General features: G+C 41.0%; 1 protein-coding gene across 1 annotated transcript in view; it reads left to right on the forward strand.

Annotated features, from left to right (window-relative positions):
- UBAC2 (UBA domain containing 2) overlaps positions 1-24,091 on the forward strand; it is a 79,535-nt gene that overhangs the window by 43,515 nt on the left and 11,929 nt on the right. Inside the window, exons 5-7 of the mRNA XM_081198598.1 lie at positions 6,295-6,418; positions 8,194-8,241; positions 21,313-21,558. Coding sequence (XP_081054724.1) covers positions 6,295-6,418; positions 8,194-8,241; positions 21,313-21,558 — 418 coding nt within the window. The remainder of the gene's footprint in view (positions 1-6,294; positions 6,419-8,193; positions 8,242-21,312; positions 21,559-24,091) is intronic.

Here is a 24,091-nt window from a genome sequence, read left to right on the forward strand (position 1 = left end):
GTAGTACTTAGTGTGACTTCAATGATGCATTAAACATGATTTGTGGTGCTCTTGTTTGTACGTAAGAAACATGTTTCCAAAGTTCACTGCCATTAAGCAATATGGCAGCTGCCTCAGGTTGGGGCTGCAACAACCCCCAAAGCTAGCTTGCTAACAACAGTGGTGTAACTTGGGGTCTCAAATTTTAGCCCTGTGCAATGCCAAAATTTGGTGCCCCCTCCTGGCCCCTCACCTTCCATTCTACATAATAGTTGCAGAGCCCCCTGCAGTGCCACTGACGTTCTGCACCCAGTGTGACTGAACTGGTTGCTCTCCTCAAATCCATCTCTGCTCCTGATCTACCCTCAGGTACAGCAGAAGAGGTTGTTCCACTGTGAGTCCACTCAGTTTCTGTGTCTGAAATTACTGTAATTCCAGGCTGCAAAATGTCTTAGGCCAGGCCTGAGCATCACACATGCTGACAATTGCAAATTTGGTTAAATATACAGAGGAAGCTGCTTTTAAATCCAAGTTACGTAATCCACAGTGCCATGACATTTATTTGCAGCTGGATTCTGTCAAATGCCAAATATCTGAATGCTTTTCCATACAGTTTTACCCTTTCCCCTGATATGTTCAGTTTTGACGTGCATTCAACATTTGCCTCCCCACCATTGATACATATACCATGTGATCAGGGATGATGGGGAAGTCTGCTGATCATGGGAAAGTCTCTTTTGCACTGTCTGTTGGAAAGAATTATAGTCTCAATCTGGCACGGTGGCGATCACGCCCGGACAGGGGGTGCGATCGGCATGGCTGCGCTCACGCCCAGCTGGGATTTTGTCACCCCGCCCTTTTTATTTTTATTACTACACGACACAAGCTCTTCTCCACCTTTTGCAATGTTCTTGGTGGCTCATGCTAAAGGATAATACAGAATTCTCTCCTTTTAAGCAAGACAAACCAGGCACCAAACTTTCTGCAGTTAGTATCTGGTGAGTTACTAACTTTCCTGCTGAGACACTATAAGTAGAAGTGCCATAATAGATATTCTGGAATTGCTAGAGGTGAAAATCAATACTAAAGCAGTCCTGATTTTTGTGGACGCGGAGAAAGCCTTTGACAATATTTCTTGGAGTTTTATGAAAAAGAATCTTCACGGGATGGGGGTAGGCCAAGGATTTGAGAATGGTTTGGGTGCGATATACTCTGAACAAAAAGCCAAGTTAATTGTAAATAATGTGGTAACTGAGGAACTTAAGATAGAAAAAGGAACACGACAGGGATGCCCAATTTCCCCATTGCTTTTTATTTCGGTTCTGGAGGTGTTGCTGAATATGATTAGAAATGACCAGCAGGTTAAAGGTGTACAGGTCGGAGATAAACATTATAAGTTAAGGGCATTTGCAGATGACTTAGTATTGACTCTACAAGAGCCTGACACTAGTACGAAAAGGGTGTTGGAGATAATCCAACAATTTGGCCAGGTAGCTGGATTTAAACTGAACGAACAAAAAACTAAAGTCTTAGAAAAAAATTTAACAGCCACGGAGAAGGAGAAATTTCAAGAAGAGACAGGACTGACACTGGTTAAGAAGGTGAAATACCTAGGGGTTTATTTGACATCAAAAAATTTGAATTTATATAAGGACAACTATGAAAAATGCTGGTCAGAAATTAAAAAAGATCTAGAAATATGGTCAAGTTTGAAATTGTCAATGTTAGGCCGAATTGCAGTGATTAAGATGAATGTATTGCCTAGAATGTTATTTTTGTTTCAAACCTTGCAGATTCTTGACAAGATGGAATGTTTTAAGAGGTGGCAGAAAGATATCTCGAAATTTGTCTGGCAGGGCAAAAAGCCCAGGATCAAATTTAAAATATTGACAGATGCTAAAGAAAGAGGGGGTTTTGCCCTGCCGGACTTAAAATTGTACTATGAAGCAGCAGCGTTTTGCTGGCTGAAAGAGTGGATGCTCCTCGAGAACACAGACATTTTGGATTTGGAAGGTTTCAACAATGCATTTGGTTGGCACGCATATCTATGGTATGATAAAATTAAGCTGCATAGGGCCTTTAAAAATCATATTGTTAGAAAAGCATTGTTTAATGTTTGGATAAGATATAAAGATCTGTTGGAAAATAAAACCCCCAGATGGGTGTCTCCAGTGGAGGCTAAGGCAGTGAAGAAACTCAATATGGAGGTCGGATGGCCGAAGTATTGGGAAATTTTGGAACAGGAGGGAGGTAAATTGAAATTACAAAGTTATGAGAAAATGAAACATAAAGTACAAAATTGGTTTCAATATCATCAAATAATGGAGTTTTTCAAACAGGATAGGAAAATTGGCTTTCAGGTGGAAAAATCAAAATTAGAGATTGAATTGTTAGAGCCCAATACTAAGAATTTATCAAGAATGTATAACTTGCTGCTGAAATGGAATACACAGGACGAAACAGTTAAATCAGCTATGATTAAGTGGGCACAGGACATTGGTCATAACATTATGTTTGCTGACTGGGAATGGTTGTGGAACACCGGTATTACATTCACGGCATGTAACGCCTTAAAGGAAAATATTATGAAAATGGTTTACAGGTGGTACATGACCCCAGTAAAGCTAGCAAAAATTTATCACTTGCATGATAATAAGTGTTGGAAATGTAAAGAGACTGAAGGTACCTTCTATCACCTTTGGTGGACATGCCCGAAGATCAAGGCCTTCTGGGAAATGATTTATAATGAAATGAAAAAGGTACTTAAATGTACTTTCCCTAAAAAACCAGAGGCCTTTCTCTTGGGCATTGTCGGCCAATTGGTGTCAAAGAGGGATAGAACTTTTTTTATGTATGCTACTACAGCAGCAAGAATACTCATCGCAAAGTATTGGAAGACACAAGATCTACCCACTCTGGAAGAATGGCAGATGAAGGTGATGGACTATATGACATTGGCTGAGATGACAGGCAGAATCCGTGATCAGGGAAAAGAGACGGCGGAAGAAGAATGGAGAAAATTTAAAAGCTACCTTAAGGACTATTATAAACTTGATGAATGCTAGAATGTCGAGGTTTTCAGGAAAAAAGGGGATACAGTGATATAAGATCAGATTATAGAAAAGATTAAGATGACAGAGGTTGGAAAGGAATATGTAGAAGTTGCTAAAAAAAAAATTATGGACATTGGGATGCAGAAAGGGGGGGTATGGGGGAGTCCCGGAAAAGAGGTTTATGAAAAATGTTATGAAATTATACGTGTTTGTATGTCTTTTTAGGTGTTTGTTTGTCTTTAAAAAATTCTGTAAAACCAATAAAAATTTTATAAAAAAAATATATATATAAGTAGAAGTGCCAGCTATCAAGGATCATGAGATGTGTGGGTAATGGGACAAGCTACTTAAGTATCTGCAAATACAAAGGGCATGAAAATTAGTTGGTGCAGACAAACTCTTTATATTTCATTGCAGGTACTTTCAGATATTACTATTACTGTCCAGCAATGTCCCTTCCATTGCACAGAGATGGTAAATGCAATGTACAGTGGCTTAAGATTCAGCCATCAGCCTGTCATTAGCCCTCTGGAAAAGACATACATATGTTTAGGCTGGGGTACTGTCAATGCTGCTAAGAGTCACAAGTTATCTGCAAAGTCCTGACATTTCAGAGCTCACGCCCAGCCGGGATTTTGTCACACACACCCCAGGGATGACACCCGGGGCGACCCCCCCCTTCCTACACCCATGACAGAGGTTTATAGAGATTTATAGTATGGAAAAGAGGATAGAGAGAGATTCTTCTTTGCTGAACTCAGTACTAGAACATTGTACTAGAACTCAGCTTTTCACAGTAAGATCAGGACAGACCAAAGAAAGTGCTTATTCACACAGTGCATAAATAACCTCAGGAATCTGCTGCCATTAGATGCTTCGTGGGATAATAGATCTATCAGTGGTTATTCACCATGACTTGTAAATATAGGCTCTTTGTTCAGAGGTAATGTTAATACTAATGACTGAGGGAAGGGGCAAACAACAGGGAGGAGCTGTTGCCTTCATGCTTGCTTGTAGCCTTCCCAAATGCTTGAAGCTGCCACTGTAAAACAGGGTGCTCGGTGAGATAGACCATTAATCTGATCCAGCAGAACCTTATAGTCTTATTTTGGTGCACGTGGAGACAAGGCTGAACTTTTATTATAGACAGCATCACACACTTTGGCTGGGTTTTTTCAGTCTCGTGAAACCTCTTCTGTAAGTAAACATATTACTTAACAAGAAATGGGCATTGTGATAGAGAGTTGCAAAACCTCAAAAGCCCAGAGAATAAGGAACTACATGGTTAGGATGCTTCTGGAGAATTTTTTGCCTGTGCATCTTTGTTATCAAAGACCTGTCCACACATGGCTTTATACAGATGGAATTATAGGGGGGAAATACAGCTGGCATTCGATTTCTTGTCTGCCATAGGAGAACCCTTGCACTACCAGAACCTTGGTTGCGATTAGTTGTTGCCATGTTACAGACAGAATACATACTGGGCTCTCTTATCGTTTTCAAACGTATTAGATAGGACTGCATTTTCAGTTTATACTGGTATTTTCCATATTAAAAACCTGTTTAAATGCAAGGGCGTCACACTGACTTGCATTACGCATGTCAGAATTTTAATTTTTTTAATGTCCTTAGAAATATAGCTCCCCAACAATTTTCTGATGTGAGGATCTTATGCCTCCCCAGGCCAATGCTCTGTTGATTTATAGCAAAACAGATTACCAGTAATGTACATCTGTTGGGAGCTTTAGTTCCTGAGACCTGATGCTGACTTTAGAAGACCACTGGCTACCTCCTTCAAATGAGGTAGCAGCTCTCTGAGGGCTCTTGTTGTAACTGAAGGAGGAAGCCAAGATGAGGGTTGTCTCAAGCCAGCATTGACTGGCTTTTGAGGAAATGTTGGTGTTCTGTTCAATGGTTTGTTTGTTTGTTTGTTTGTTTACATTTAGAAAGCTAGTAATACTTCTGTAAATAGTGACTTGCCTAAGACCACACAAAACGTTCATGAGCACTTCAGTTTCCTGGATCATATTATTTTATGCGTTGCACCACAGTCTTGGCCTCAAGCCCCATCAGCAAAGGAACGTACACAAGCATGGCTGCCTGTCTCAAAGGGGTTTCCCACAAAACCAGTATGGCAGTAGCACTATTCTCACAGAGCCATTGCTCCCAAGCATGGGCAGTCACTAAAGATAAAATCAGTGAGAGAGCACAGCAGAGGAGAAAATGCATATCACCAGGTTTGTGAAAAGCAGCACAAGAAGCAATGACATTTGGCTCCTTGCTCACCCAGCTGCAGTTTCCTCCTCAGTATTGCTCTCTATCCTTTGAGGGAAATGATGCTAAGAGAATGTATGAGGCAAGAGAACATTTGGTCATTGTGGGAGAAGGTGCTTAAGAGAGAACAAAATAACTAAAAGTAACTTGTGTATGTGCAACAAAGTGGGAGAGCCAGAGAAATGCTACGGGAAAAAATAACTGGGTGTGACCTTGCTGCAATAAAAAACTTCTGTGTTTTGGTCTTGCACCTCTAAGCACATGGTTTCATGTTATTATTCACAGAGACACTAAATAGGTGGTGATGTGTCGTGAAGAGGGCTGTGAATCAGAGTTTTCAAATTCCTGTTTTCTTGCTTTTCTTCTACTTGAATTTGATAAACTGCTCCCTCCCCACCGCCCGGAAATTTTATGTGTATTATGCTCTTTTGCTCTTTGTTCTTTAAGTAAAAGTAGCTACTCAAGATAAGCTACCATCGTTATACTGAAATATATTCCTACTGCTTTTATGGAGCACAGTTTTCTAAGCAAGTCTTTCTGTGAAAGCCAGTTCCTACTTTCTGTCTCTTGGTTGTTCTTCAAAATAACCAAGTATGATGAAGAAAAATGGATCATGCAGAGAAGAGGCAGGTGAAATCCCTCACCTCTGACGTGCTAGATAGGGGCTAAGATGAGAGTGGGCCTGGTTCATCATTCTTCATCCAGCAATAGCAGTTTTAATGATGGACTACAGGGTTGGGTAGATGGGAAGCAGGCAAGGGTCTTTCAGCCTTCTGGGTTGTTGTCATCATATGCTAATCTGGGGAGGGGAAAGCCTCTGGTCATTCGTAGAATTTTTGCTCTAAATAAGATAGGCACAGCATTTAACATTTTTAATAGACCGAGAGACATGTTTTGACTTCAAAATCAGTCAAGGGAGAGAGGCTGAAGCCTTTTTTGTACAAATTCTATTGACCCCCCATTTTTGCACTGTATTTTGTCTCAACAGCTTGGGCCCTGTATTTGCTCTTTTTGTACCATTTTATTGCTCCATTCCAAGAGTGCAAGTGACACAAATTCTAGGCCAGTTTTCCATCACAAACAAGACACTGGTCTATATATTGGGTTTGCAGGTACAGTATGTATTGATTTGCTTGCTTTTCATTTACTTAGCAGTGCAGCAACTTTCATTTCCTTGCAGCGTTTTCCAGAACTCCCCCGTATTATATACTCTGCTTCCAAATATTTAGTCCGAAGACACAATAGAATTGTTTGAATTGGGAACTTTTCAATTAATGCTGCAGTGCATGGAGTTGCATGATGAACCTGAAGTGCTTGCTAATTTTGCAAATCTTAGTGACAGTAATCCAGACACTTTGTGGAAAATGGAATTCAGTGAGTGTCCATAGTTTCTCCCTTTTCCATAGCTGTTAGTGGATAACAGCCCACTTTCTGCATGTCTAGTATTTCCCATTGACAAAATTTTATTGATTAGGTAGGGTGAGATGGTTCTCCTTGGAGTTTAAAAATGAGTATTTTTAAAAAGTTAAGAAAACAGGAGGCTACTGGAGCCCCTGGGCAGGAACTGGGAGTCTTAGGGACCTAGGTTGGCCAGAAGTCTCTGTCTTCTGAATAGTTAACAGAGCAGTGCATTCTGCTTAATATAATAATAACTTCAGCTCAGATGCTGATGTTTGGAATCTTAAAGTAGAAATGCATCCCTTGAGTATAGCCTCAAACCTGGCTCTGCTGACAGAGCCATTTGTTATTCCTAATAACAGAGGAAAATAAAGTACATGCTCTGCAAAGTCTGTTATTTTGATCATTTTTAATCTTAAAAGTAAGGCGATAACTGCTAGCATCTAGTCTAGATGTTTATCTCAGCTTCAGTTATTCTTGGTCTGCTTTCCTTTCTTATCATGACAAACTGGTAGGTGTGCCGTTAAAAACTTCACCATGTGCAACAGAGATTTTGCTCGATTATGTGGTTTTGCAATCTGAATGTGCTTTTCTCGTGCCGACTAAATGCCTGTCCAACATATGGCACACATTCAAGCAGTTTGTCAGAATTCAGTGGCAAGACTTGTTAAAAAATTATTCTTGATCCAGAAAGAGCTACACACTGAAAGTTCTAAAAAGGTTTAAGAGCTGCACATAACAATAGCATAATTTATAAAATAAATACAATGGCCAGCGGAAATTGCCTGTTTTTTATTCATCTGTTCCGTGTTCATTTTGGGGTTGGTTTTTTTTAATTAACATTTTGCAGAAGAGGGGGAATGAATATGCCACTGTCAGGTTATTACTCATTTCTGCTTCTCCTGCACTATGTACAGAACCGTTTCCTTTTAAATACTTCTTTCTCTGGCTTCATCATCTTCTTGTGTCTCATCTTTCTGTAACTTTGTATCTCCTTTCCAACCCTTCTCTCCGTTTAAAGTATTTTGCCCATTGTTTTTAAATAGTAGAGATGGGGAGTCTAATGAAGAAAAGTCATTAAGTCCATCTTTGCCTGTAGAAGTAAATTCTGAAGAAAAAGGGTCAGATCCAGTTGCACTTTGCTGCACAACAATCGTCAGCAGATTGGTGCATGGTTTTTCAACTGTATTCTCCCTCTCCTTTTTATATATGCAATTGGACTCAACCCCTCACCCCCCCTCCACCAACCAGCCACCATTACTGAACCAGCATATTCCAAAAGATTTAATTGGCAAATTGTTTCCACCAAGGTGTTTTCATTGGTTGTGGTCTAGCTTTGTTTCTTGTTCTATCCCCTTTGGTTTCGATCACTTTCCTACTCACACAGATTTACTGTGACATCTGCTACATTATTTATTGGTAGCAATACTCAACCAAAGCATTGTGTAATAAAAGTTGCATTTTTAAACTGTGCTTTTTTGTCTTGTAGCTTTTAACTTCTGGGTCTTACATCTGGATTGTAGCTTTAAGTGGGCTGGTAAGTGTATTTCATTACTGTTTTCTTTACAACAAGTTAACAGTTTTCAGCACTCACATGCACTTTTCTGTTTTAATATTTACAGCCTTTACCAAATTCAATTCAGCTGAGGTTCTTAACAACAATAACAACAAAAAATTGTGGCCAAAATGGTTCAGCACATAAACTTTGCCTGTTATTTCCCTTCCAGCTTGCTCCGTTGCTCAGTACATAGGCTAGCTTTCACAGAGAGATGGCTGCTACATTACATGTACTCTACACTCCATTTAATTAAAAGAAATCCCAGTGGTAACTGATAGAGCCTTTGATACAGTTTATAAATCTATACATTGTCAGTACTTATCCATTACAAAGAGGACTGTCATGATAGGAATGAAAGAAGGGAGGAATGCTTTAGGGGGGTTTCTTCTTCAGGGTTTGCCAAGAGCTGCGGCATGGAGTGATGCCTTTTTAGGCAACACAAAGGGTTAGGCGCAGTTGTTGGATATTCACAGAGGAAGCTGGGGCAACAAACTGGGTTGTTTGAATAGCTCTGTGTTTGATGCTGGCTTGTTCAACAAACCACAGTTAAAAAAATTATTATTATTATTATTATTATTATTATTATTATTATTATTATTATTATTAATTTATACCCTGCCCATTGGCTGGGTTTCCCCAGCCACTCTGGGCAGCTTCCAACCAAATATTAAAAACAATACAGCATCAGACATGAAAAAATTCCCTAAACAGGGCTGCCTTCAGTTTTCTTTTAAAGTAAAATAGTTCTTTATTGCCTTGACATCTGCTGGGAGAGCGTTCCACAGGGCAGGCGCCACTACCGAGAAGGCCCTCTTCCTGGTTCCCTGTAACCCCACTTCTCGCAGTGAGGGAACCGCCAAAAGGCCCTCGGCGCTGGACCTAACTAAGACTTAGCACAGCGCTTTCTAGACTTGGTAACCTCCAGATGTTGCTGGATTATAGCTCTTACCACCCCATCAACCATTGGCCATGCTGGCTGGTGTTGATAGGAATTACAGTCCGAAACATCGGAAGGGCACCAGACTTGGGAAGGCTGGGTTAGCGCTATGTCCAAATGTGGCAAAAATGGCTTGCGTCACTTACTACCAGTTGTGTCATGGGCAGTGCCCATTAGATGACCATGGCAAACTCTAATCAAGAGTAACTAGGTACAGTACCTTTGATGTCCACATTTGAGCATTTTGCTTTGGTTTCGGGGGGGGGGCACAATTTTCCCTGGCGTGGATGTTGGCTTGATACATGGAAATGAAGTAAATTACAATGGAAGTTCCACTGAATGCTTCCAAGTAAGCTGCATAGGATTGGGATTTGGCCATTCAGGTTCACTCAGCACAAAAAGAATAATCTGGAAAGTCCCTTAGACTGTAGTGGTAGGAAACATTTTCTATCTCGTTTATATTTTTCCGTATCACATGAGTGAGGTTTTTTTTTTGTGACCAGTAAAGATTGGATCATAAGTTCAGTGTTGTGTTGTATTTTAAATTCTGTAGCCAGTTGCTTCCTTTTTGATAAGAGAAGTCTAATAATCACAACAGAAGAAGCGATAATATGGGAGGTTTGCGGATTTTTATTTGAGTAATTATATCCTACCCTTCATTGAGGTTTCCAGGCAGCTAACATGATCAAGTACACATTTTACTTGTGCACAATTTAGAATTTGCTGGCACCACTGGATAGCTCAGTTGTTAGAGCATGGTGCTGATAATGCCAAGGTTGTAGGTTTGAACCCCATACGAAACAGCTGCATATTCCTGCGTTGCAGGTGGTTGGCTTTGATGGTCCCTTCAAACTCTACAATTCTATGGTTGCCATACAGCTGTGAGATAAATTAAAACAGGAGGATACTGAATGTTTAAAACACCACTAACAAAAACGAAAGACATAAGAGCAGCCTAAAATCCCATAGAAAAAATTAAAACCAGGCAAAATAATTTTCACATACTTGTTTTTTCCGCGGCATTTCTGATGCTCTGTTCTCTATTTATAACACTAATTTTCAAATTAAAGTTGTTCTCTGCCCCCCCGCCAGGTTTGAATCAGAACAGAACAGTAATTGCCAAAGATGGCAATGACTGAAGTTATACTTACCTACTTTTTAATTGGACAATACAGGGTTGCATGAAGATGGAGGGTGATAGATCTGTAAGCTGTATCATATAATAGCTAGGTCAGTGCACTGTATGCTCAGATTTTTAAATCTATACATAAACATTTAGTTATGTAAATTCATGATTGCGGCCATCCGAGGACCTCGGGGTGATTTCCAATATAAATACACAAAAATACATAACATAGTAACAAACAAAAACAATAGCACACCCCCCCAACACACAGTTTAAAAGGCCATAGATTATTTAATTAGAACTTGGGTTCAAATCTCCACCATTACCTCAAAGACTGCATTTTGTGTACATTTTATTCCTAAACACACAACCACAGGGGATCATTTGTGTATATTGTGCATGAGCAAAAAGTGCTGCTTGTATCTACAAAATATGCACGGGCAAGTCAGTAAACAAGGAAGGATCCAGCCAACACACGACAACCACAAACAATTGGTAAGCTACAATAGGCACTTGCATTTCACACCAGGTAGTGCGGTTCTGACCTAAGAATGGAGCCTTGAGGTGTGTGAGTCCTCCAAGCCTCTTTCTGGATTAAAGTGAACTTCTTCAACATGGACCTTTGTGTACTCATGGAGTCTTCCTTCACTTTAATCCAGAAAGAGGCTTGGAGGACTCACACATTGCTCCCCCTGGAATATCTTGATAATTTGAAGGTGAATCAGATCATTTAGTGTTGGTGCGGAGGGCAGTTTTGCTGCAAATACTCACATTTTTTTCCTGTTCCCTGTTGAAGTACATGGAAACCAGTATGGTGAAAAGTGGTCTACAAGGGACGATTCCTAGTAAAATGCAAGCTTTTAACAGAATGGATGGGCTTATACTTTAGTCATTCTCCAGCTCTGTCATCATTACCTTGGAACTAGATTTAATTTCTTCCACTCTTTACTTCCCCTTTCAAGCTATATAAAGTGTTCTTTAAAATAATATACGTAAGTTGCATGCATCAATAAATGCAAAACTGTCCAAAAATAGAATCTATATTTGGGTTTCAGCTCACATGTCTACATTGAAATCTTGCAGCAGGTATTTTTATTTTTTTATTTTATTTCTGTGGGAGTGGGGTGGGGGCAGTCGCCTCACACCTGTAGTAAAACACTTCCACTTTGCAAACTGCACTGTGTTTCAGTGTTTGTAATTATCAGATCTTTTTCCATTCAAAGTGATCAGCACTAATGGGTCACGAAGAGTCGGACACGACTAAACAGCAACAAAAGGGAGTCATCACAAAATGTACACCTGTCTCTGGATAGATTGATTCGCTGTCCAGCAGTACTTTTGTCTTCTGGGTTATGTTTTAATGTATGCACCTTGATGCACCATAATGAGTACTGAGAATACTGGATCAAGCTGCCAGAATGCCCTTGAACATCTTGCCCATAAAATGAATTTTAAAGATTAGACAGGGCCTACCTCATGCTTGGCAAAACACTGAGCATAGGGCTAGCAAAGCTGCTTTCTGCAGGGCTCAAGAAACGCAGTCACACAGCCAATCTAGCAGGGTTGAAGTCGCCATTCGTCAACTGATTCCCCACACCACTTGTGGGGCAGGTTGGTGGGTGAGTTTGAGGGAAATTGCCTCACAGGCCAAATTGGGACCTGTGCTGTCAAAGAAAGGCTAGTGTTAAGAGGTACATCTTCAACATGCGACAGAGGTGGTACAATGAGGCTGCTATGTGACCTCTTTGGAGAGGGAGTTCCACAAGTTAGCTTCAATGGAGAAAGCCTTTGTCTGGGCTGCCATTCCCTGCACTTCTGAAAGTAGAGAGAGGCCCTTTGCAGATCTTAACATCCAAAAAGCTGGTAAGGGGTGTTCCATCTACAATTTCTGCAAATTTTCAATTTGGGATATTGTAGTTGAAGCTCTGTTTATCAGACATTTTGAACTCAAAGCCTTCTTCTAACCAGCAGCCCTTTCTGGACCTCGTAGCTCAGTGCTAGTTAACTGTTAGATGTATGATATAGCAATTCTTCCACATAGTTTCAGGCACACTCTTTTATATATGGCAGAAAATGTTCCCAAAGCACAGAGTAAGTCAGGCGTAGGCAAACTCTGCCCTCCAGATGTTTTGGAACTACAACTCCCATCATCCCTAGCTAACAGGACCAGTGGCCAGGGATGATGGGAACTGTAGTCTGAAAACATCTGGAGAGCTGAGTTTGCCTATGCCTGGAGTAAGTGATAGCTGCAATGTCAAGCCTCAGTTGCTAGGGGTTGGAGAAAAAGTTAGGGTATGATCCTCTCCTTGAAACTTCATCACCCTAACCCCATCTGTATTTTATGCCAAGTCTGTCTCCCTTAGAGACAGCAATGCCTAACCTTGATTAAGGTTTCCTCTCAGAAACCTTGCACACACTTTGTCTTGTCCCAAACACATGAATCCACGGGGTGTGCACCACAGTTTGTAAATTTGGAAGTTAAGAAGTCTGGTTAACACCTAGTTTTGCCAGATGATTCCTGCTCCCAAGTCCCATTGCCGCAGGTGTCATTCCTCCATGTTCCCCATTTTCCAGTGAACTTGCATCTGTGGGGAAAACACCTCTTAGCAAGCTGAATTTAGCCTAGCCAGCTGCTAGCTTTGTTCTGCTGTATGTAAAACTGTCATCATTCCACGTTTCCATTAAAAAGAAATACAAAACCCTGAAGTTGACTTTACCAACCCTGAAGCGTCTATGATTTGCAACATTCTGCCTCTAAGGTCATACCAAATTCACCTTACTTCAGGTCACAATATTGTAAAAGTTGACGGCTGACGTTAGTGGATAGGACCTGTGAATGCTACTACATCTCTTTCATCTTGTTTACAATGGAGTGGGACTGGGAAGTAGACTTACGCACACAATGGAGGCAAATCTAAATATATCCAGGAGCCTGGCTCGTGGTTCATAGGCATGAGCGCAAGCCAGTGGTAACAGGGTTGTCATTTTGCTTTTCAGACTTAGCTTTTCAGACGTAGTGTTTAATACAGTTTCCTTTGTTTAATTTAGCATTTGTATTCATCTCTGCATTAGACTACAAATAAAGCTTATGCTTTAAGAAGCTTATTTTTAGTCTCTTATAATTTAATCGTTTAGCCCATATTAGGCCAAGACGACTTGTTTTTCTTTGTGTGGCTGGTTGATAGCTGATATTTTTGGAATAATGGGCAGGAAAACTGAGGCTTTCATTTCTGTTTTCGAAACAAAGAAATGCTTACACTGATTATTTGGACAGATGAGGGGAAACAGTCTTCCTTGACATCCTTTGACAGATGTAGCTTCCTGTATGTGGAAGACAAAAGCACATGAATTGAATTGCACTGTGCCTTTGGCATGACTTCAAGCTATACTCTAATGTACACTTTGGCAAGAGTACATAAGTAGTTAGATGCTTGACAGTCTTCCCTTCTTGTACTGATATATTTCATAAAATCTTTGCAAGAGAATGAAAAATGCCTTTTCTAAAATACTTGTCCTTGCTAATCACCAATGCTACTCTAAATGCCCACCTGTTTGACCTATCCTGTGTATTCATTTCCAGGCTGCTTTAGATTCAACATCCTCTCTTTATAAAAGTGGCTGCATTTGAGAAATGCTTCTTGGGGTCAGGTTTTTTAAGGTTTCTTCTGATAATGGTTATTTTCTCATAGTGGAAATCAGTCCCAGGCTGCCCTAAGTCACAGCTGTAGGGACATTTTTATGTAGCATAAATAGGCAGCAAAATGGCATTTCAGTTGTGGATAACAGAAGAAGTGGACTTTTTAATGTTCAGAGCTGCCTATATTGCTGTGCAGATCCAACAGGTGCAAAGTGGTCTTAGAGCTGTCCTTCATTAGATGATCCTATGTTACTTTTTACCATGTGAAAATGTAGCATGATGAACAGAAATATTTTAAAATAAAAGTTGGCATTCTTTGGGTTCTTACAAAACTTCCAAATATTTAAAGTGGAATTTAAATACTTGCCTTCAACTTCCGTGACTGGTTTTTCTTTCAGTATCTCTTGTCTGTCACATTTATTTAGTTGGAAGTCTGTTTGAAAGCATAGGACTCTTGTTTTGTTCTCATGTTTTGTCAGCAAACCACAGAACAAGAAGTGCCAGCAATCAGAGGTGAGTAAGGTAGTGATTGCTTTATCAGTTGCCTAGACGTTCAAGTTGCTGTTTCTGCAGTTAGAATGGCAGACTTCGACAGACCTGACACTCATTTCCAAAATGCATTGTGTGATTTGCATTTTCAAAGGATAGTTGGTTATCATTTGAAAATTCATGGACCTCAAATTGATATTGTACCCTACCTGAAAGCTTGCAAAAAGCTAATGCTGCATAATCCTTAAGTGAATCATTGTCTGTGCTACTCATAGAGCTGAAGGGGATCTCAGAGGTCAACCAGTCAACCTCCTGCCAATGCAGAAAATGTGCTACAACATAAAATCTGAATCCCAGGTGGTAGGGTAAATTCCAGCACTCTGTAACATTTGTTCCGTGCTCTATCCCATAAGCATAGGCTGGTGACGTAATATGCAACTTTATTGAGTTTGGAGGAATGGATCCATGGGTAAAATGTCGTCCATTGATATTTGAATGAGCTTCCCTATATGGGGTCACCCTTGGGAGGCTGAGGAAGGATGAACTTAGTTGCTGTAAGCCACAGGGTAGCCTTTTAGGAACTGTGTTTGAAGCTTGAAGGTCTTGGAATCATAGAATTGTAGAGTTGGAAGGAACCATAAGAGTCATCTAGTCCAAACCACTGCAATGCAGGAATCTTTTGCCCAGTGCGGGGCTCTAACCAACAACCTTGAGATTGTAGTGTCTCATACCCTTCTGACTGAGCTATCTTGGGAGATCTGTCGTTGCTAAAGGACCTTTGGCCTCAGTGTGCAGTCTTACTTTTGTTAGAGCAGTGTTTCCCAACCTTTTTTGGGCAAAGGCACACTTGTTTGATGAAAAAAATCTCGAGGCACACCACCATTACAGCCCCGTGACGTCAGCGCGCAGCGTCACGCCGGGAGGGACGCACGAAAGTGTAAGTTTCAAATTTTTTCCCTCCCCCTTGCCGGGGAACCTCCAAGCTTTGGGGGTGGGGGGGGAGGAGGCAGCAAAGCGAGGCAGGAAGGAGAGCGCGGCTTGGCTGGGTGAGCTTTGGCAGGGGCGGGCGCTGCGGACGGAGGCGCTGCCCGCCGAGCTCGCAGGCAGCCAGGCAGGCAGACGGTGAGAGCCCCGCGCTGGGCGGCCTCTCCTCGCCGCCGCCGCCCCGCCTCTCGCCGCCCGACTCGCCCGCCTCCCTCCAGGCAACATCTCGCGGCACACCAGGCAACATCTCGCGGCACACTAGTGTGCCGCGGAACAGTGGTTGGGAAACACTGTGTTAGAGAGTGGGTAACTTCACTGGAGAATTTTAATTTATTTTCAAATGTTTATGAAACTTTTATTTGGTGCAGACTTGGCAAGTTTTAAGTTGCAGTCCAGCTGTGTTTCCTTTCAGTGTTTATTACCAATGCCAAAAATATGTCGTATCGGATACAAAGGTTCCCTTCTTTTGATTGAGGGACCTTTGGATCCAACTCATTATATTTACAAAAACTGGAAAGCTGCCTTCAAATAAGCTGGCTGCCTGGTTGCCGATGAGCTGTGAAGGACCTTTTCAGTGGTGGCTCCTCATTTGTGGAATATCCTCCCTAGTAAGGTGCATCTGTCTCCCTCATGATTAACTTTCAAGAGAAATTTAAAAACATTCCTTTTACTAAGGCATTTTACTAAGGCAGTACACTGTAACCCTTTTTTTATAATATTTAAACGGTTTTTACCTGTTGTGTTTTTAATGTTTTATCATTACTGTGTCTGATGCTCTGGGCTTTTCTCCCACCTCAGGGGGGGGGGGAGGTGGGATGCAAATTGAGTGAATGAATGAATGAATGAATGAATACCATGTCAATGTTAATGTTGACATTGTTATGCACATGGCACTCCTTTGACAAAACCATAGAATATAGAAAAAAATGAATCTATTTGCCATTCTGCACTCCTTTTTCAAGCTACCCTTGGCAGCCTCTGTTAGTGACTACAGCTATTAACTGTCATAGAGTAAAAGTTTCCCTCTTTTTTTAAGCCACGAGAACTATCTACAACATAGTTTGGTTTTTTGTTTTGGTTTTTTTACCTGTTCTGGGCTTGAAAAATGTGACACATGCAGCTTCTGAGATAGGAAGGACATGTTGTATTGTGAACTTTAATTCATTATTTATTGCACGTTAAACTGAATGATGTCTTTTACCCCACTCCCTTTATATTTCCATTTCCTCATTATTTTGTTGCATGTGTGTATGTAATGTATTCTAAAATAAAAAGTTTAAAAAAAGAAAGTCGGATTGCATTTTTGATTGTGCTGTGTTCTGTGCAAAGATTACTAGGTAGTGGAAAGATTAGTCTTTTGTCCAACATTGAGATCTAGATTTCAGAAATGCTGCCAGATCATGCCAAAGCCTTTCTAGTTCACCATTCTGTTTCCTACAGTGGTCAAACTGGTGACTGTGGGGGAAACCCTTGATCTGGCAATTGCCTTCTAATGTTGTGCTAGAGTGACTGGTATTCAGAGACATACTGTTTCTGGTCCTGGAGCTAGACTATAGCAATCATAACTAGTAGCCATTGATATCCTTATTCTCCATTAAAAAATCTTGCTAATTTAGCAAGATTTAGGAGAACTGTGTTTTGTAGGCGTTGTGATCATTTGTTGTCAAGTTATTCCATTTCAAATGTTATCTTTGGACATTTCTGACCATAAGATCTGTGATGTAATTTTTGCTGAAGTTTCCAAAATGAGCTTTGACTATATGAAAGATTCTTAGCCTTCAGTTTGGAATATTAAAATTAAATCTGGCCATAAATGAACTGTTTATCTGCAGAAATTATCGGTAACTCCCCCACCCCTTGTTAGGGCATGCATTTACTCAGCTTATATTTCAAACTATGCCCACAAAATATCTGACGGAACCACCTTTCTGTAGGCAGATCAGGCCAGACTGAAGATACTGTGTAATACATTCTTCATTACTCTTCCTGTAATCAACTATGGATAGATTGATCTGTCCATTTCATAATAATTTAGGAGGTCAAATGCTTTGGGAATTAAATAGCCGCTGGGTGACATAGACAAGGCTCTCTTTATATGCACTAGCTGCATCAAGATAGTTATGAACTACTTCTAAAATCTTAAACAGTGTCAACTGCCATGGGACTTTTTAACCTAAATGATTTGGGGAACTTGACATTTTGAAGTTCTGAGAACTTGGCTTTTCTGAACATTTATATTTAACTTGCTCTTGAATTGTCCGGGGGTTTTGAGGAGTGGAGAGTGAGTGATATTGTACTGCAAACAATAAAAATATGACTGACAAACTGATGGTGCACCGGGTGGAGGGTTAAGCCCCCCTCCCTACCTGTGACACCCCTGAAAGATCCACCCCAGCTGCAGTGAGACTTTTAATAATCCTGCCATTGGCAGCAATGGAAGCTTTTTTAAAAGCTTAATTTAGTTGTGGGGAGGGGGCAAGGGGAAGAGACTACAAGCCAGATGTTGGGCAGGGCTGCAGGATACATCTGGCCCTTAGGCCAGAGGTTTGCCACTCCTGGTATAAAGGCATTGTGGTATTGGGAGTTTCATTTTTAGTCGCTTTGCTAATGCTAGGGTGGGATTCACATTTTTCGCAGCTGCTGTGATTTGATTTGATTGGCTCCCCACCCAGGACAACCAAGGTCGGTTTCCTTGTTCGTCACCATCAGCTCAAACTCCATTAGTGTACATACGAAGTTAGGAGATTTTGCCTCACTGTATTTCGTTGTACTCTCACTTTGAACTGTGTTTGTCATTTTGTTGCCTGCTCCCCAAGTTCGGAGAAATCATTTTGGGAATCTCGGCAGTCGCCTTTTTCTTTTCACCTTGAATCATTTGAGGTCATCAGCAAACCACACTGCTCACCCCAGCGTAACTCAACAACGTTTTATAAGCAAGTTAAACGGGCCAGTCCCAATACAAATCCTTTTTACATGTTTCCATTGTGACTACTGCTGATTTATTCCTGCTCTCTGTTTCCTGTTCAGCTACAGATTCATAAGAGGACCTGTACCCTTAGCCCAGGCATAGGGCTTTTTACTTTTATCTCCTGCCAGCAAATGGTTAAAGAACGGCAGCCTCTGATTGGCTGTGGTTCCAGGAGGAAGAGTTTAAAAGGAAAGGCTTTGGAGGGAGAGAGTGAGTTAAGTCGAGTGGGAGGTGTTGGTTGGAACTGAGATTGGGAGTTAGGTAGGGAGTCATGTTAAAATGTAAAGTGTGAGGAGGTTTTGTTCTGGAGGAGGCAGAGGCAACCTCAGCCCTCCAGATGTGTTGGGACTACAATTCCCATCATCCCTGACCGCTGGTCCTGTTAGCTAGGGATGATGGGAGTTGTAGTCCCAAAACATCTGGAGTCCACCTGCCCCTTGAGCCATATGCCGGCCTTTGATTTCACATCGGTAGCCAGTATTTCAAAACAGCACTTGTTTTCAAATCAGCTGTACTGCAGAACTTTTGTTGGGGCCAATATGGTGTTGCTTAAGTACTATCCTAAACTGGAAAGGGTTTGTGAGTCATGATGAATGTGCTGGAAACTTAGAGTAATGAAATTGTCCCTTGGCTTCCTGACGTTTGCTCACAGAAGGCCAAGGGAAGAAGGCTGAACAAAATGATGGGACAGTCTTGTTTCACATGCCTAGCAACGGGCTTTGGCTGTCATTCATTACTTCTTCCCTTTTTCATGCTCAGTGGAATGTGGATGATTCTAGCTGAATTGTTAAATCTTCCATTTAAGCAAAAGGAGTGCAAAAGGACATCTCTGTCCTATAGCATGTCAGCACAGAATGTCTGTTTGATTTATCGGAAGTGAAAACAAAGCCACAGCCACTTCCTTTTTTCTTTGTGGTTTAGTGTTGCGATGGGAGGGTGCAGACCACTAGACAGCGATGTGTATTTCAAATGAGGACATTTGACAATGCTAATCCAAAGGAAAAAGAAGAGGCTTGTTAAAATCATGTGCCAGATTTTATGCACAATGCGAAGGGTCCTCTGCTTACACCATAACAATATTGATCTCTGCTCTAGGACAGTTTAGCTACTCTTTAAAAACATAAGTAAACCCTGGAGAGAATACAAAATATGACTCCACCTCATTTAGCTTGCTGACTAATTAATTGGTTGGGCTCTTGCGTGAATATATATCCTTGCAACCTTTTTAGTTTGTGCATTAAGATTCCGGGATAATGCTGTAATAGAGTTCATTTAGAAAGCAATTGAACTGTACAAAGATCTTCATGCAGTCCATCTTATTTTTAAGTCAGAAGAAAAACAGTTTTTTTATAGAAAGAAAAACAGCTTGAATTTGCCTGTGTTTAGCTTCTCAGGTGATAACTTATAAACTAGCAGAAGAGGAAGTTCTGAGTGTCAAAGAAAGTAAAAAAACCAAGTCAAACACCACTAAACACACATAAATGCTTGATAGGGCAAATGGAAATAGGTATAATTCACCATCTCCTTTTGTGGTTTTAAGACATTTTACACCAGTATAGATAAATCAGTACTGATGTTGCACAGTATCAGCATATGTGACAGTTAAATATCTCTCTTAGTTTCCTACAGGGATAGCTAACTGGTGGATCTTAGGCAACATCAACACACACACACACACACACACACACACACACACACACACACACTGCGATTATGTTCTCTTTTCACCAAAGTAGAGTTGGGAGTGAATGTGGTGCATCTTCACCATGCCACATTAGACTCCAAGGAGGAAATGAACACTGTCTCAGACACGAGCTATGCCTCTCCCCACAATGTGTTATATGTGTAAGATCGTATCTCTTCTGAGAAAAGAAAAATGCATGCTGCTCTTGTGCTGGTTGCATCTTACACATGGACAAAATCTCTACTCTTATAGTATTTGTTCCAGGAGAAAACAGACTTTCCTGTCCTAAAGCAGGACTGTTAATGCACTTGCTTAACAAAAGATCCTGGCCCTTTTGCCAATACCAATGTTTCAATTTTCTTGAGGCAAATATCCACTCATCTGGCCAAGTGGGTAGCTTAGTTGCAGTTCCAAGCAGAAAAGAACTTATGCTGAATACCCATGACACATCGGCAATGGTGATATTGCCAAAGAGGGGCCTCTGAACTGCTTGAGGTTTCAGCAGGTAAATAAACCGTCACCCTGACTTGAAATTTCCCCATCTATATCTGCCATCTTCCATACCCTTTTCATCCCCCAAAAATATTCTTGAGGCATGTATTAGTTTCTAAAAACATCCGTCTGATTTAAGATAATAAAATAATGTAATTGTAGTAAAAATCAGGCATAAATTTATTAATTTGGACAAGCAATATTAACCTGTTGGATGCTGTAACTTCTTTCTTTGCTATGTTGTAATGATTAAACAGTTATGATTTAGATGGAGGAAAATTACCTTTTCTAGAGCAAGTGGGGGCTGTTGTTGTGTTTACATAGAGAAATGGGTGATTTGTGCCATTTGTAAACATTTTCCTTGTGAAGTTCCCAAGTAGAGTCTGCTGTGGAATAGATAACTAACTTCCCTCCTAATTTCTCATCTTGCCTGCTCACATTTAGTTGGACAGTTATTCAAAGAGTTGGTTCTTCTTTGTATTACTTGCCAGAACCATATTCTTTGTGATGTATTTGTGCTTCAGTAAAATCTGGAACCATGTGTGAGACAAGATTCGTCATCTTTGGAGTTTTACTTTCACATTAAAAGCAACCTTTTGAAATTCATATCCAGTTATGAGGTAATGATGTGTCATTAAATCTAATTGTTCAGATAAATGTTATCCAAATTTTGCTGGTCAATTGGCATTCTTAAAACTGCATATTAAGAATTGTTGATTATTTTTGCTTTCAGATTTCTGGAATGTGCTACAGCAGCAGCGTGCTAAAAGTGTACCATGTACTTTGTGTACCCAGTGGTGTGGCGAGAATATTTGCTTGGACTCTTGAACCAATTTTCTCATCTGTGGAGCCATCCAGTGAGATAAGCGTTGGAATGGGAGCAACTGTGGACATACAGAGGCAACAAAGAATGGAGCTGTTGGATAGGCAAATCTTGATGTCTCAGTTTGCCCAGATGAGGCATCAAAGACAGCAGCAGGTAAAGAAAATATCATATTGCCTGGGGGATTGAGCTTATTTGTAGAGCGTGATTTGTTTTATCTAGATTGAGGGGTGCTAAGCAGCCCCCAAAAGAGTCAAGGCTTTCTATGCATTTGAAACCATTACGAACCTTCAAGGATACTTGAGAAGTACCTCTCACAATGTCCCCTTTCCCTGCCCCAAGACTCCCCAGAAATGTGTGGTTTTTGTAGGGATGTGGCAGAGGGTGGTGGCAGTGGTAGCGTCTCCCAGACCTTGGCAGAGCATCTTTTCCTCCTAGAGGCTGGACTTGGGATTACAGGGCTATAGGTACTTAAAAGGTAAAGGGACCCCTGACCATTAGGTCCACTCGTGGCTGACTCTGGGGTTACGGCGCTCATCTCGCTTTATTGGCCGAGGGAGCCGGCGTACAGCTTCTGGGTCATGTGGCCAGCATGACTAAGCTGCTTCTGGTGAACCAGAGCAGCGCACGGAAACGCCGTTTACCTTCCCACCGGAGTGGTACCTATTTATCTACTTGCACTTTGACGTGCTTTCGAACTGCTAGGTTGGCAGGAGCAGGGACTGAGCAACAGGAGCTCACCCCGTCACGGGGATTCGAACCGCCAACCTTCTGATCGGCAAGTCCTAGGCTCTGTAGTTTAACCCACAGCGCCACCCACGTCCCTTATAGGTACTTAGATATATCTATATTTAGGGGTGAGCTGAAGGGCTGCTTTTCTAAGCTTTGGATTTGAAATTTGGCACGCCGGGTGCAAAAAGAGGTAGTGAAACTAGGGGTGATTATTTCAGGGGGCAAAGGTTTGTGGACATTTGGGGAGGGGGCTATATAGCAGAGCTCCTCTCAGTGGCTGGCCTCTAGTTGATACTGTGCACCCCACACCCGGTAGTCCCTCTGAAATGAATCCACCCTATGATGTAGCAAGGGGCATCGTTGGAGGAGAATAGCTAGGGGCCCCACCAAGCATTCTCCAAGTGGCCCTTGACCCTGCAGGAAGTGGTGGAGAGGACCCCCTAAGTGGACTTTCTCAGTTCTTTAATGATTCCCCCCCCCTTTCCCTCATTCAAAGAGGTAGAAGGATTAAGACTAGTTGAAACATATAAGAAACATATGATAAAAAGTTAATAAGTCTGAATACCTTATGCAAATATAAGTACACCCAAAAACATGACCAGCAACATACGTTCAACTTGATTGAATATGGCCTGCAGATGCCACAGTTGTAATATAAAATAGACCTCTCCGATATTCATTTCCATTTTATTGTGCACAATTCACATTGATGGTGCTTAATTTTTCTTTCCCCATTGCATGATATTAGGCCAATATGGAATGAGAACCCTCTCCTGTTATCTGTCATTTCTTGATATAAGTGGCATGACATTCAAAGAGGGGGCATGAGCAAGACCCACATCTTCTTGACTAGCCCAAACTTGGAGGGAAATTTGTGCCTTCAGTGGGTCAGTCTATATCCTAGAGAAGCTGCCAGAATGAATAGGTTTGCATAAACTTTTTTGAGGGCAGTGTCTTCTGCAACACTTGTTATCAAGGTGTTGAAACCGCCTACACACTTCCCCTTACAAATACATTTCCCGAAGCCCCTTCTTCTTTAATTTGCTCAATTTCCCAACATTCTCCTTCCCACTGACTGTCTTGAACAACAGTGTTCTTTCCAGTAGGAACCAAGATCTAAATGAAAGCAGGGATATGAAAAGTAAGATTGCCATAGCAACTGCACACAACCCCTTTAACATGAAGGAATATTTGTGAAACTCTGGCAGGGTGTTTAAATTGGTTGATTTATTTTCTCCCTCTATAAACATTGTCTGTATTCTTCCATTATTGGTTAACAATCTGTCTGCATTTCTATTGTGAGATATATAAGCTTTAAGTTAGGTTGGAAAAGCTGGTTTAAGAGTGTTTGTCTGTTTTTTAGACAAAGGTCATATGATCAATCTGTTCCCAAGCTTTGTGTTTGGTTTGAAATAAAAACAGTGATCAGACACTTTCCATCTTGGCTTTACCAGGTTGCTTTGTAAATATATAAATCCATGGCATGGCAGGATTTGGTATCATCCAATCTCAAAAGTATATCATAGAGTTTGAAAAAGCACAGAAAATGGGAACCAGAATGATAAAGAGATTGTTTTGGGAGCTTCTTTGTTTAGAAAACTGAAAAGAGGGCATAACAAGTGGTGATGAAGAGACAAAGTAGATGTTTGGAATTAAAAATTCAGGAGCTTTTCCTCTGATTTCCTGGACTTATATTTCTGCAGTTTGCCCAAGAAGAGCTACTATTATATCTGTAGGTTTCATCCAATTCTGCCTAACAGAAGAATGTTATAGCCATTTTGTTATTTCCTCATAATAGTGAATGGGGAAATGTGAAGTGTTGGATTTTTCAAACTGGGATTCAGACCCAATCAGTCCAAACCAAATTGGGCTGTTTTCTGAAGCACTGAATCAGTGCCTGAAGTGAATATTGTTGTCTGAGTATATCCCTATTTTTTTTCTTTGCTCGCTAAGGGAT

The sequence above is a fragment of the Podarcis bocagei genome, assembly GCF_964188305.1.
Source record: "Podarcis bocagei genome assembly, chromosome: 6".
In the NCBI taxonomy this organism is placed as follows: domain Eukaryota; kingdom Metazoa; phylum Chordata; class Lepidosauria; order Squamata; family Lacertidae; genus Podarcis; species Podarcis bocagei.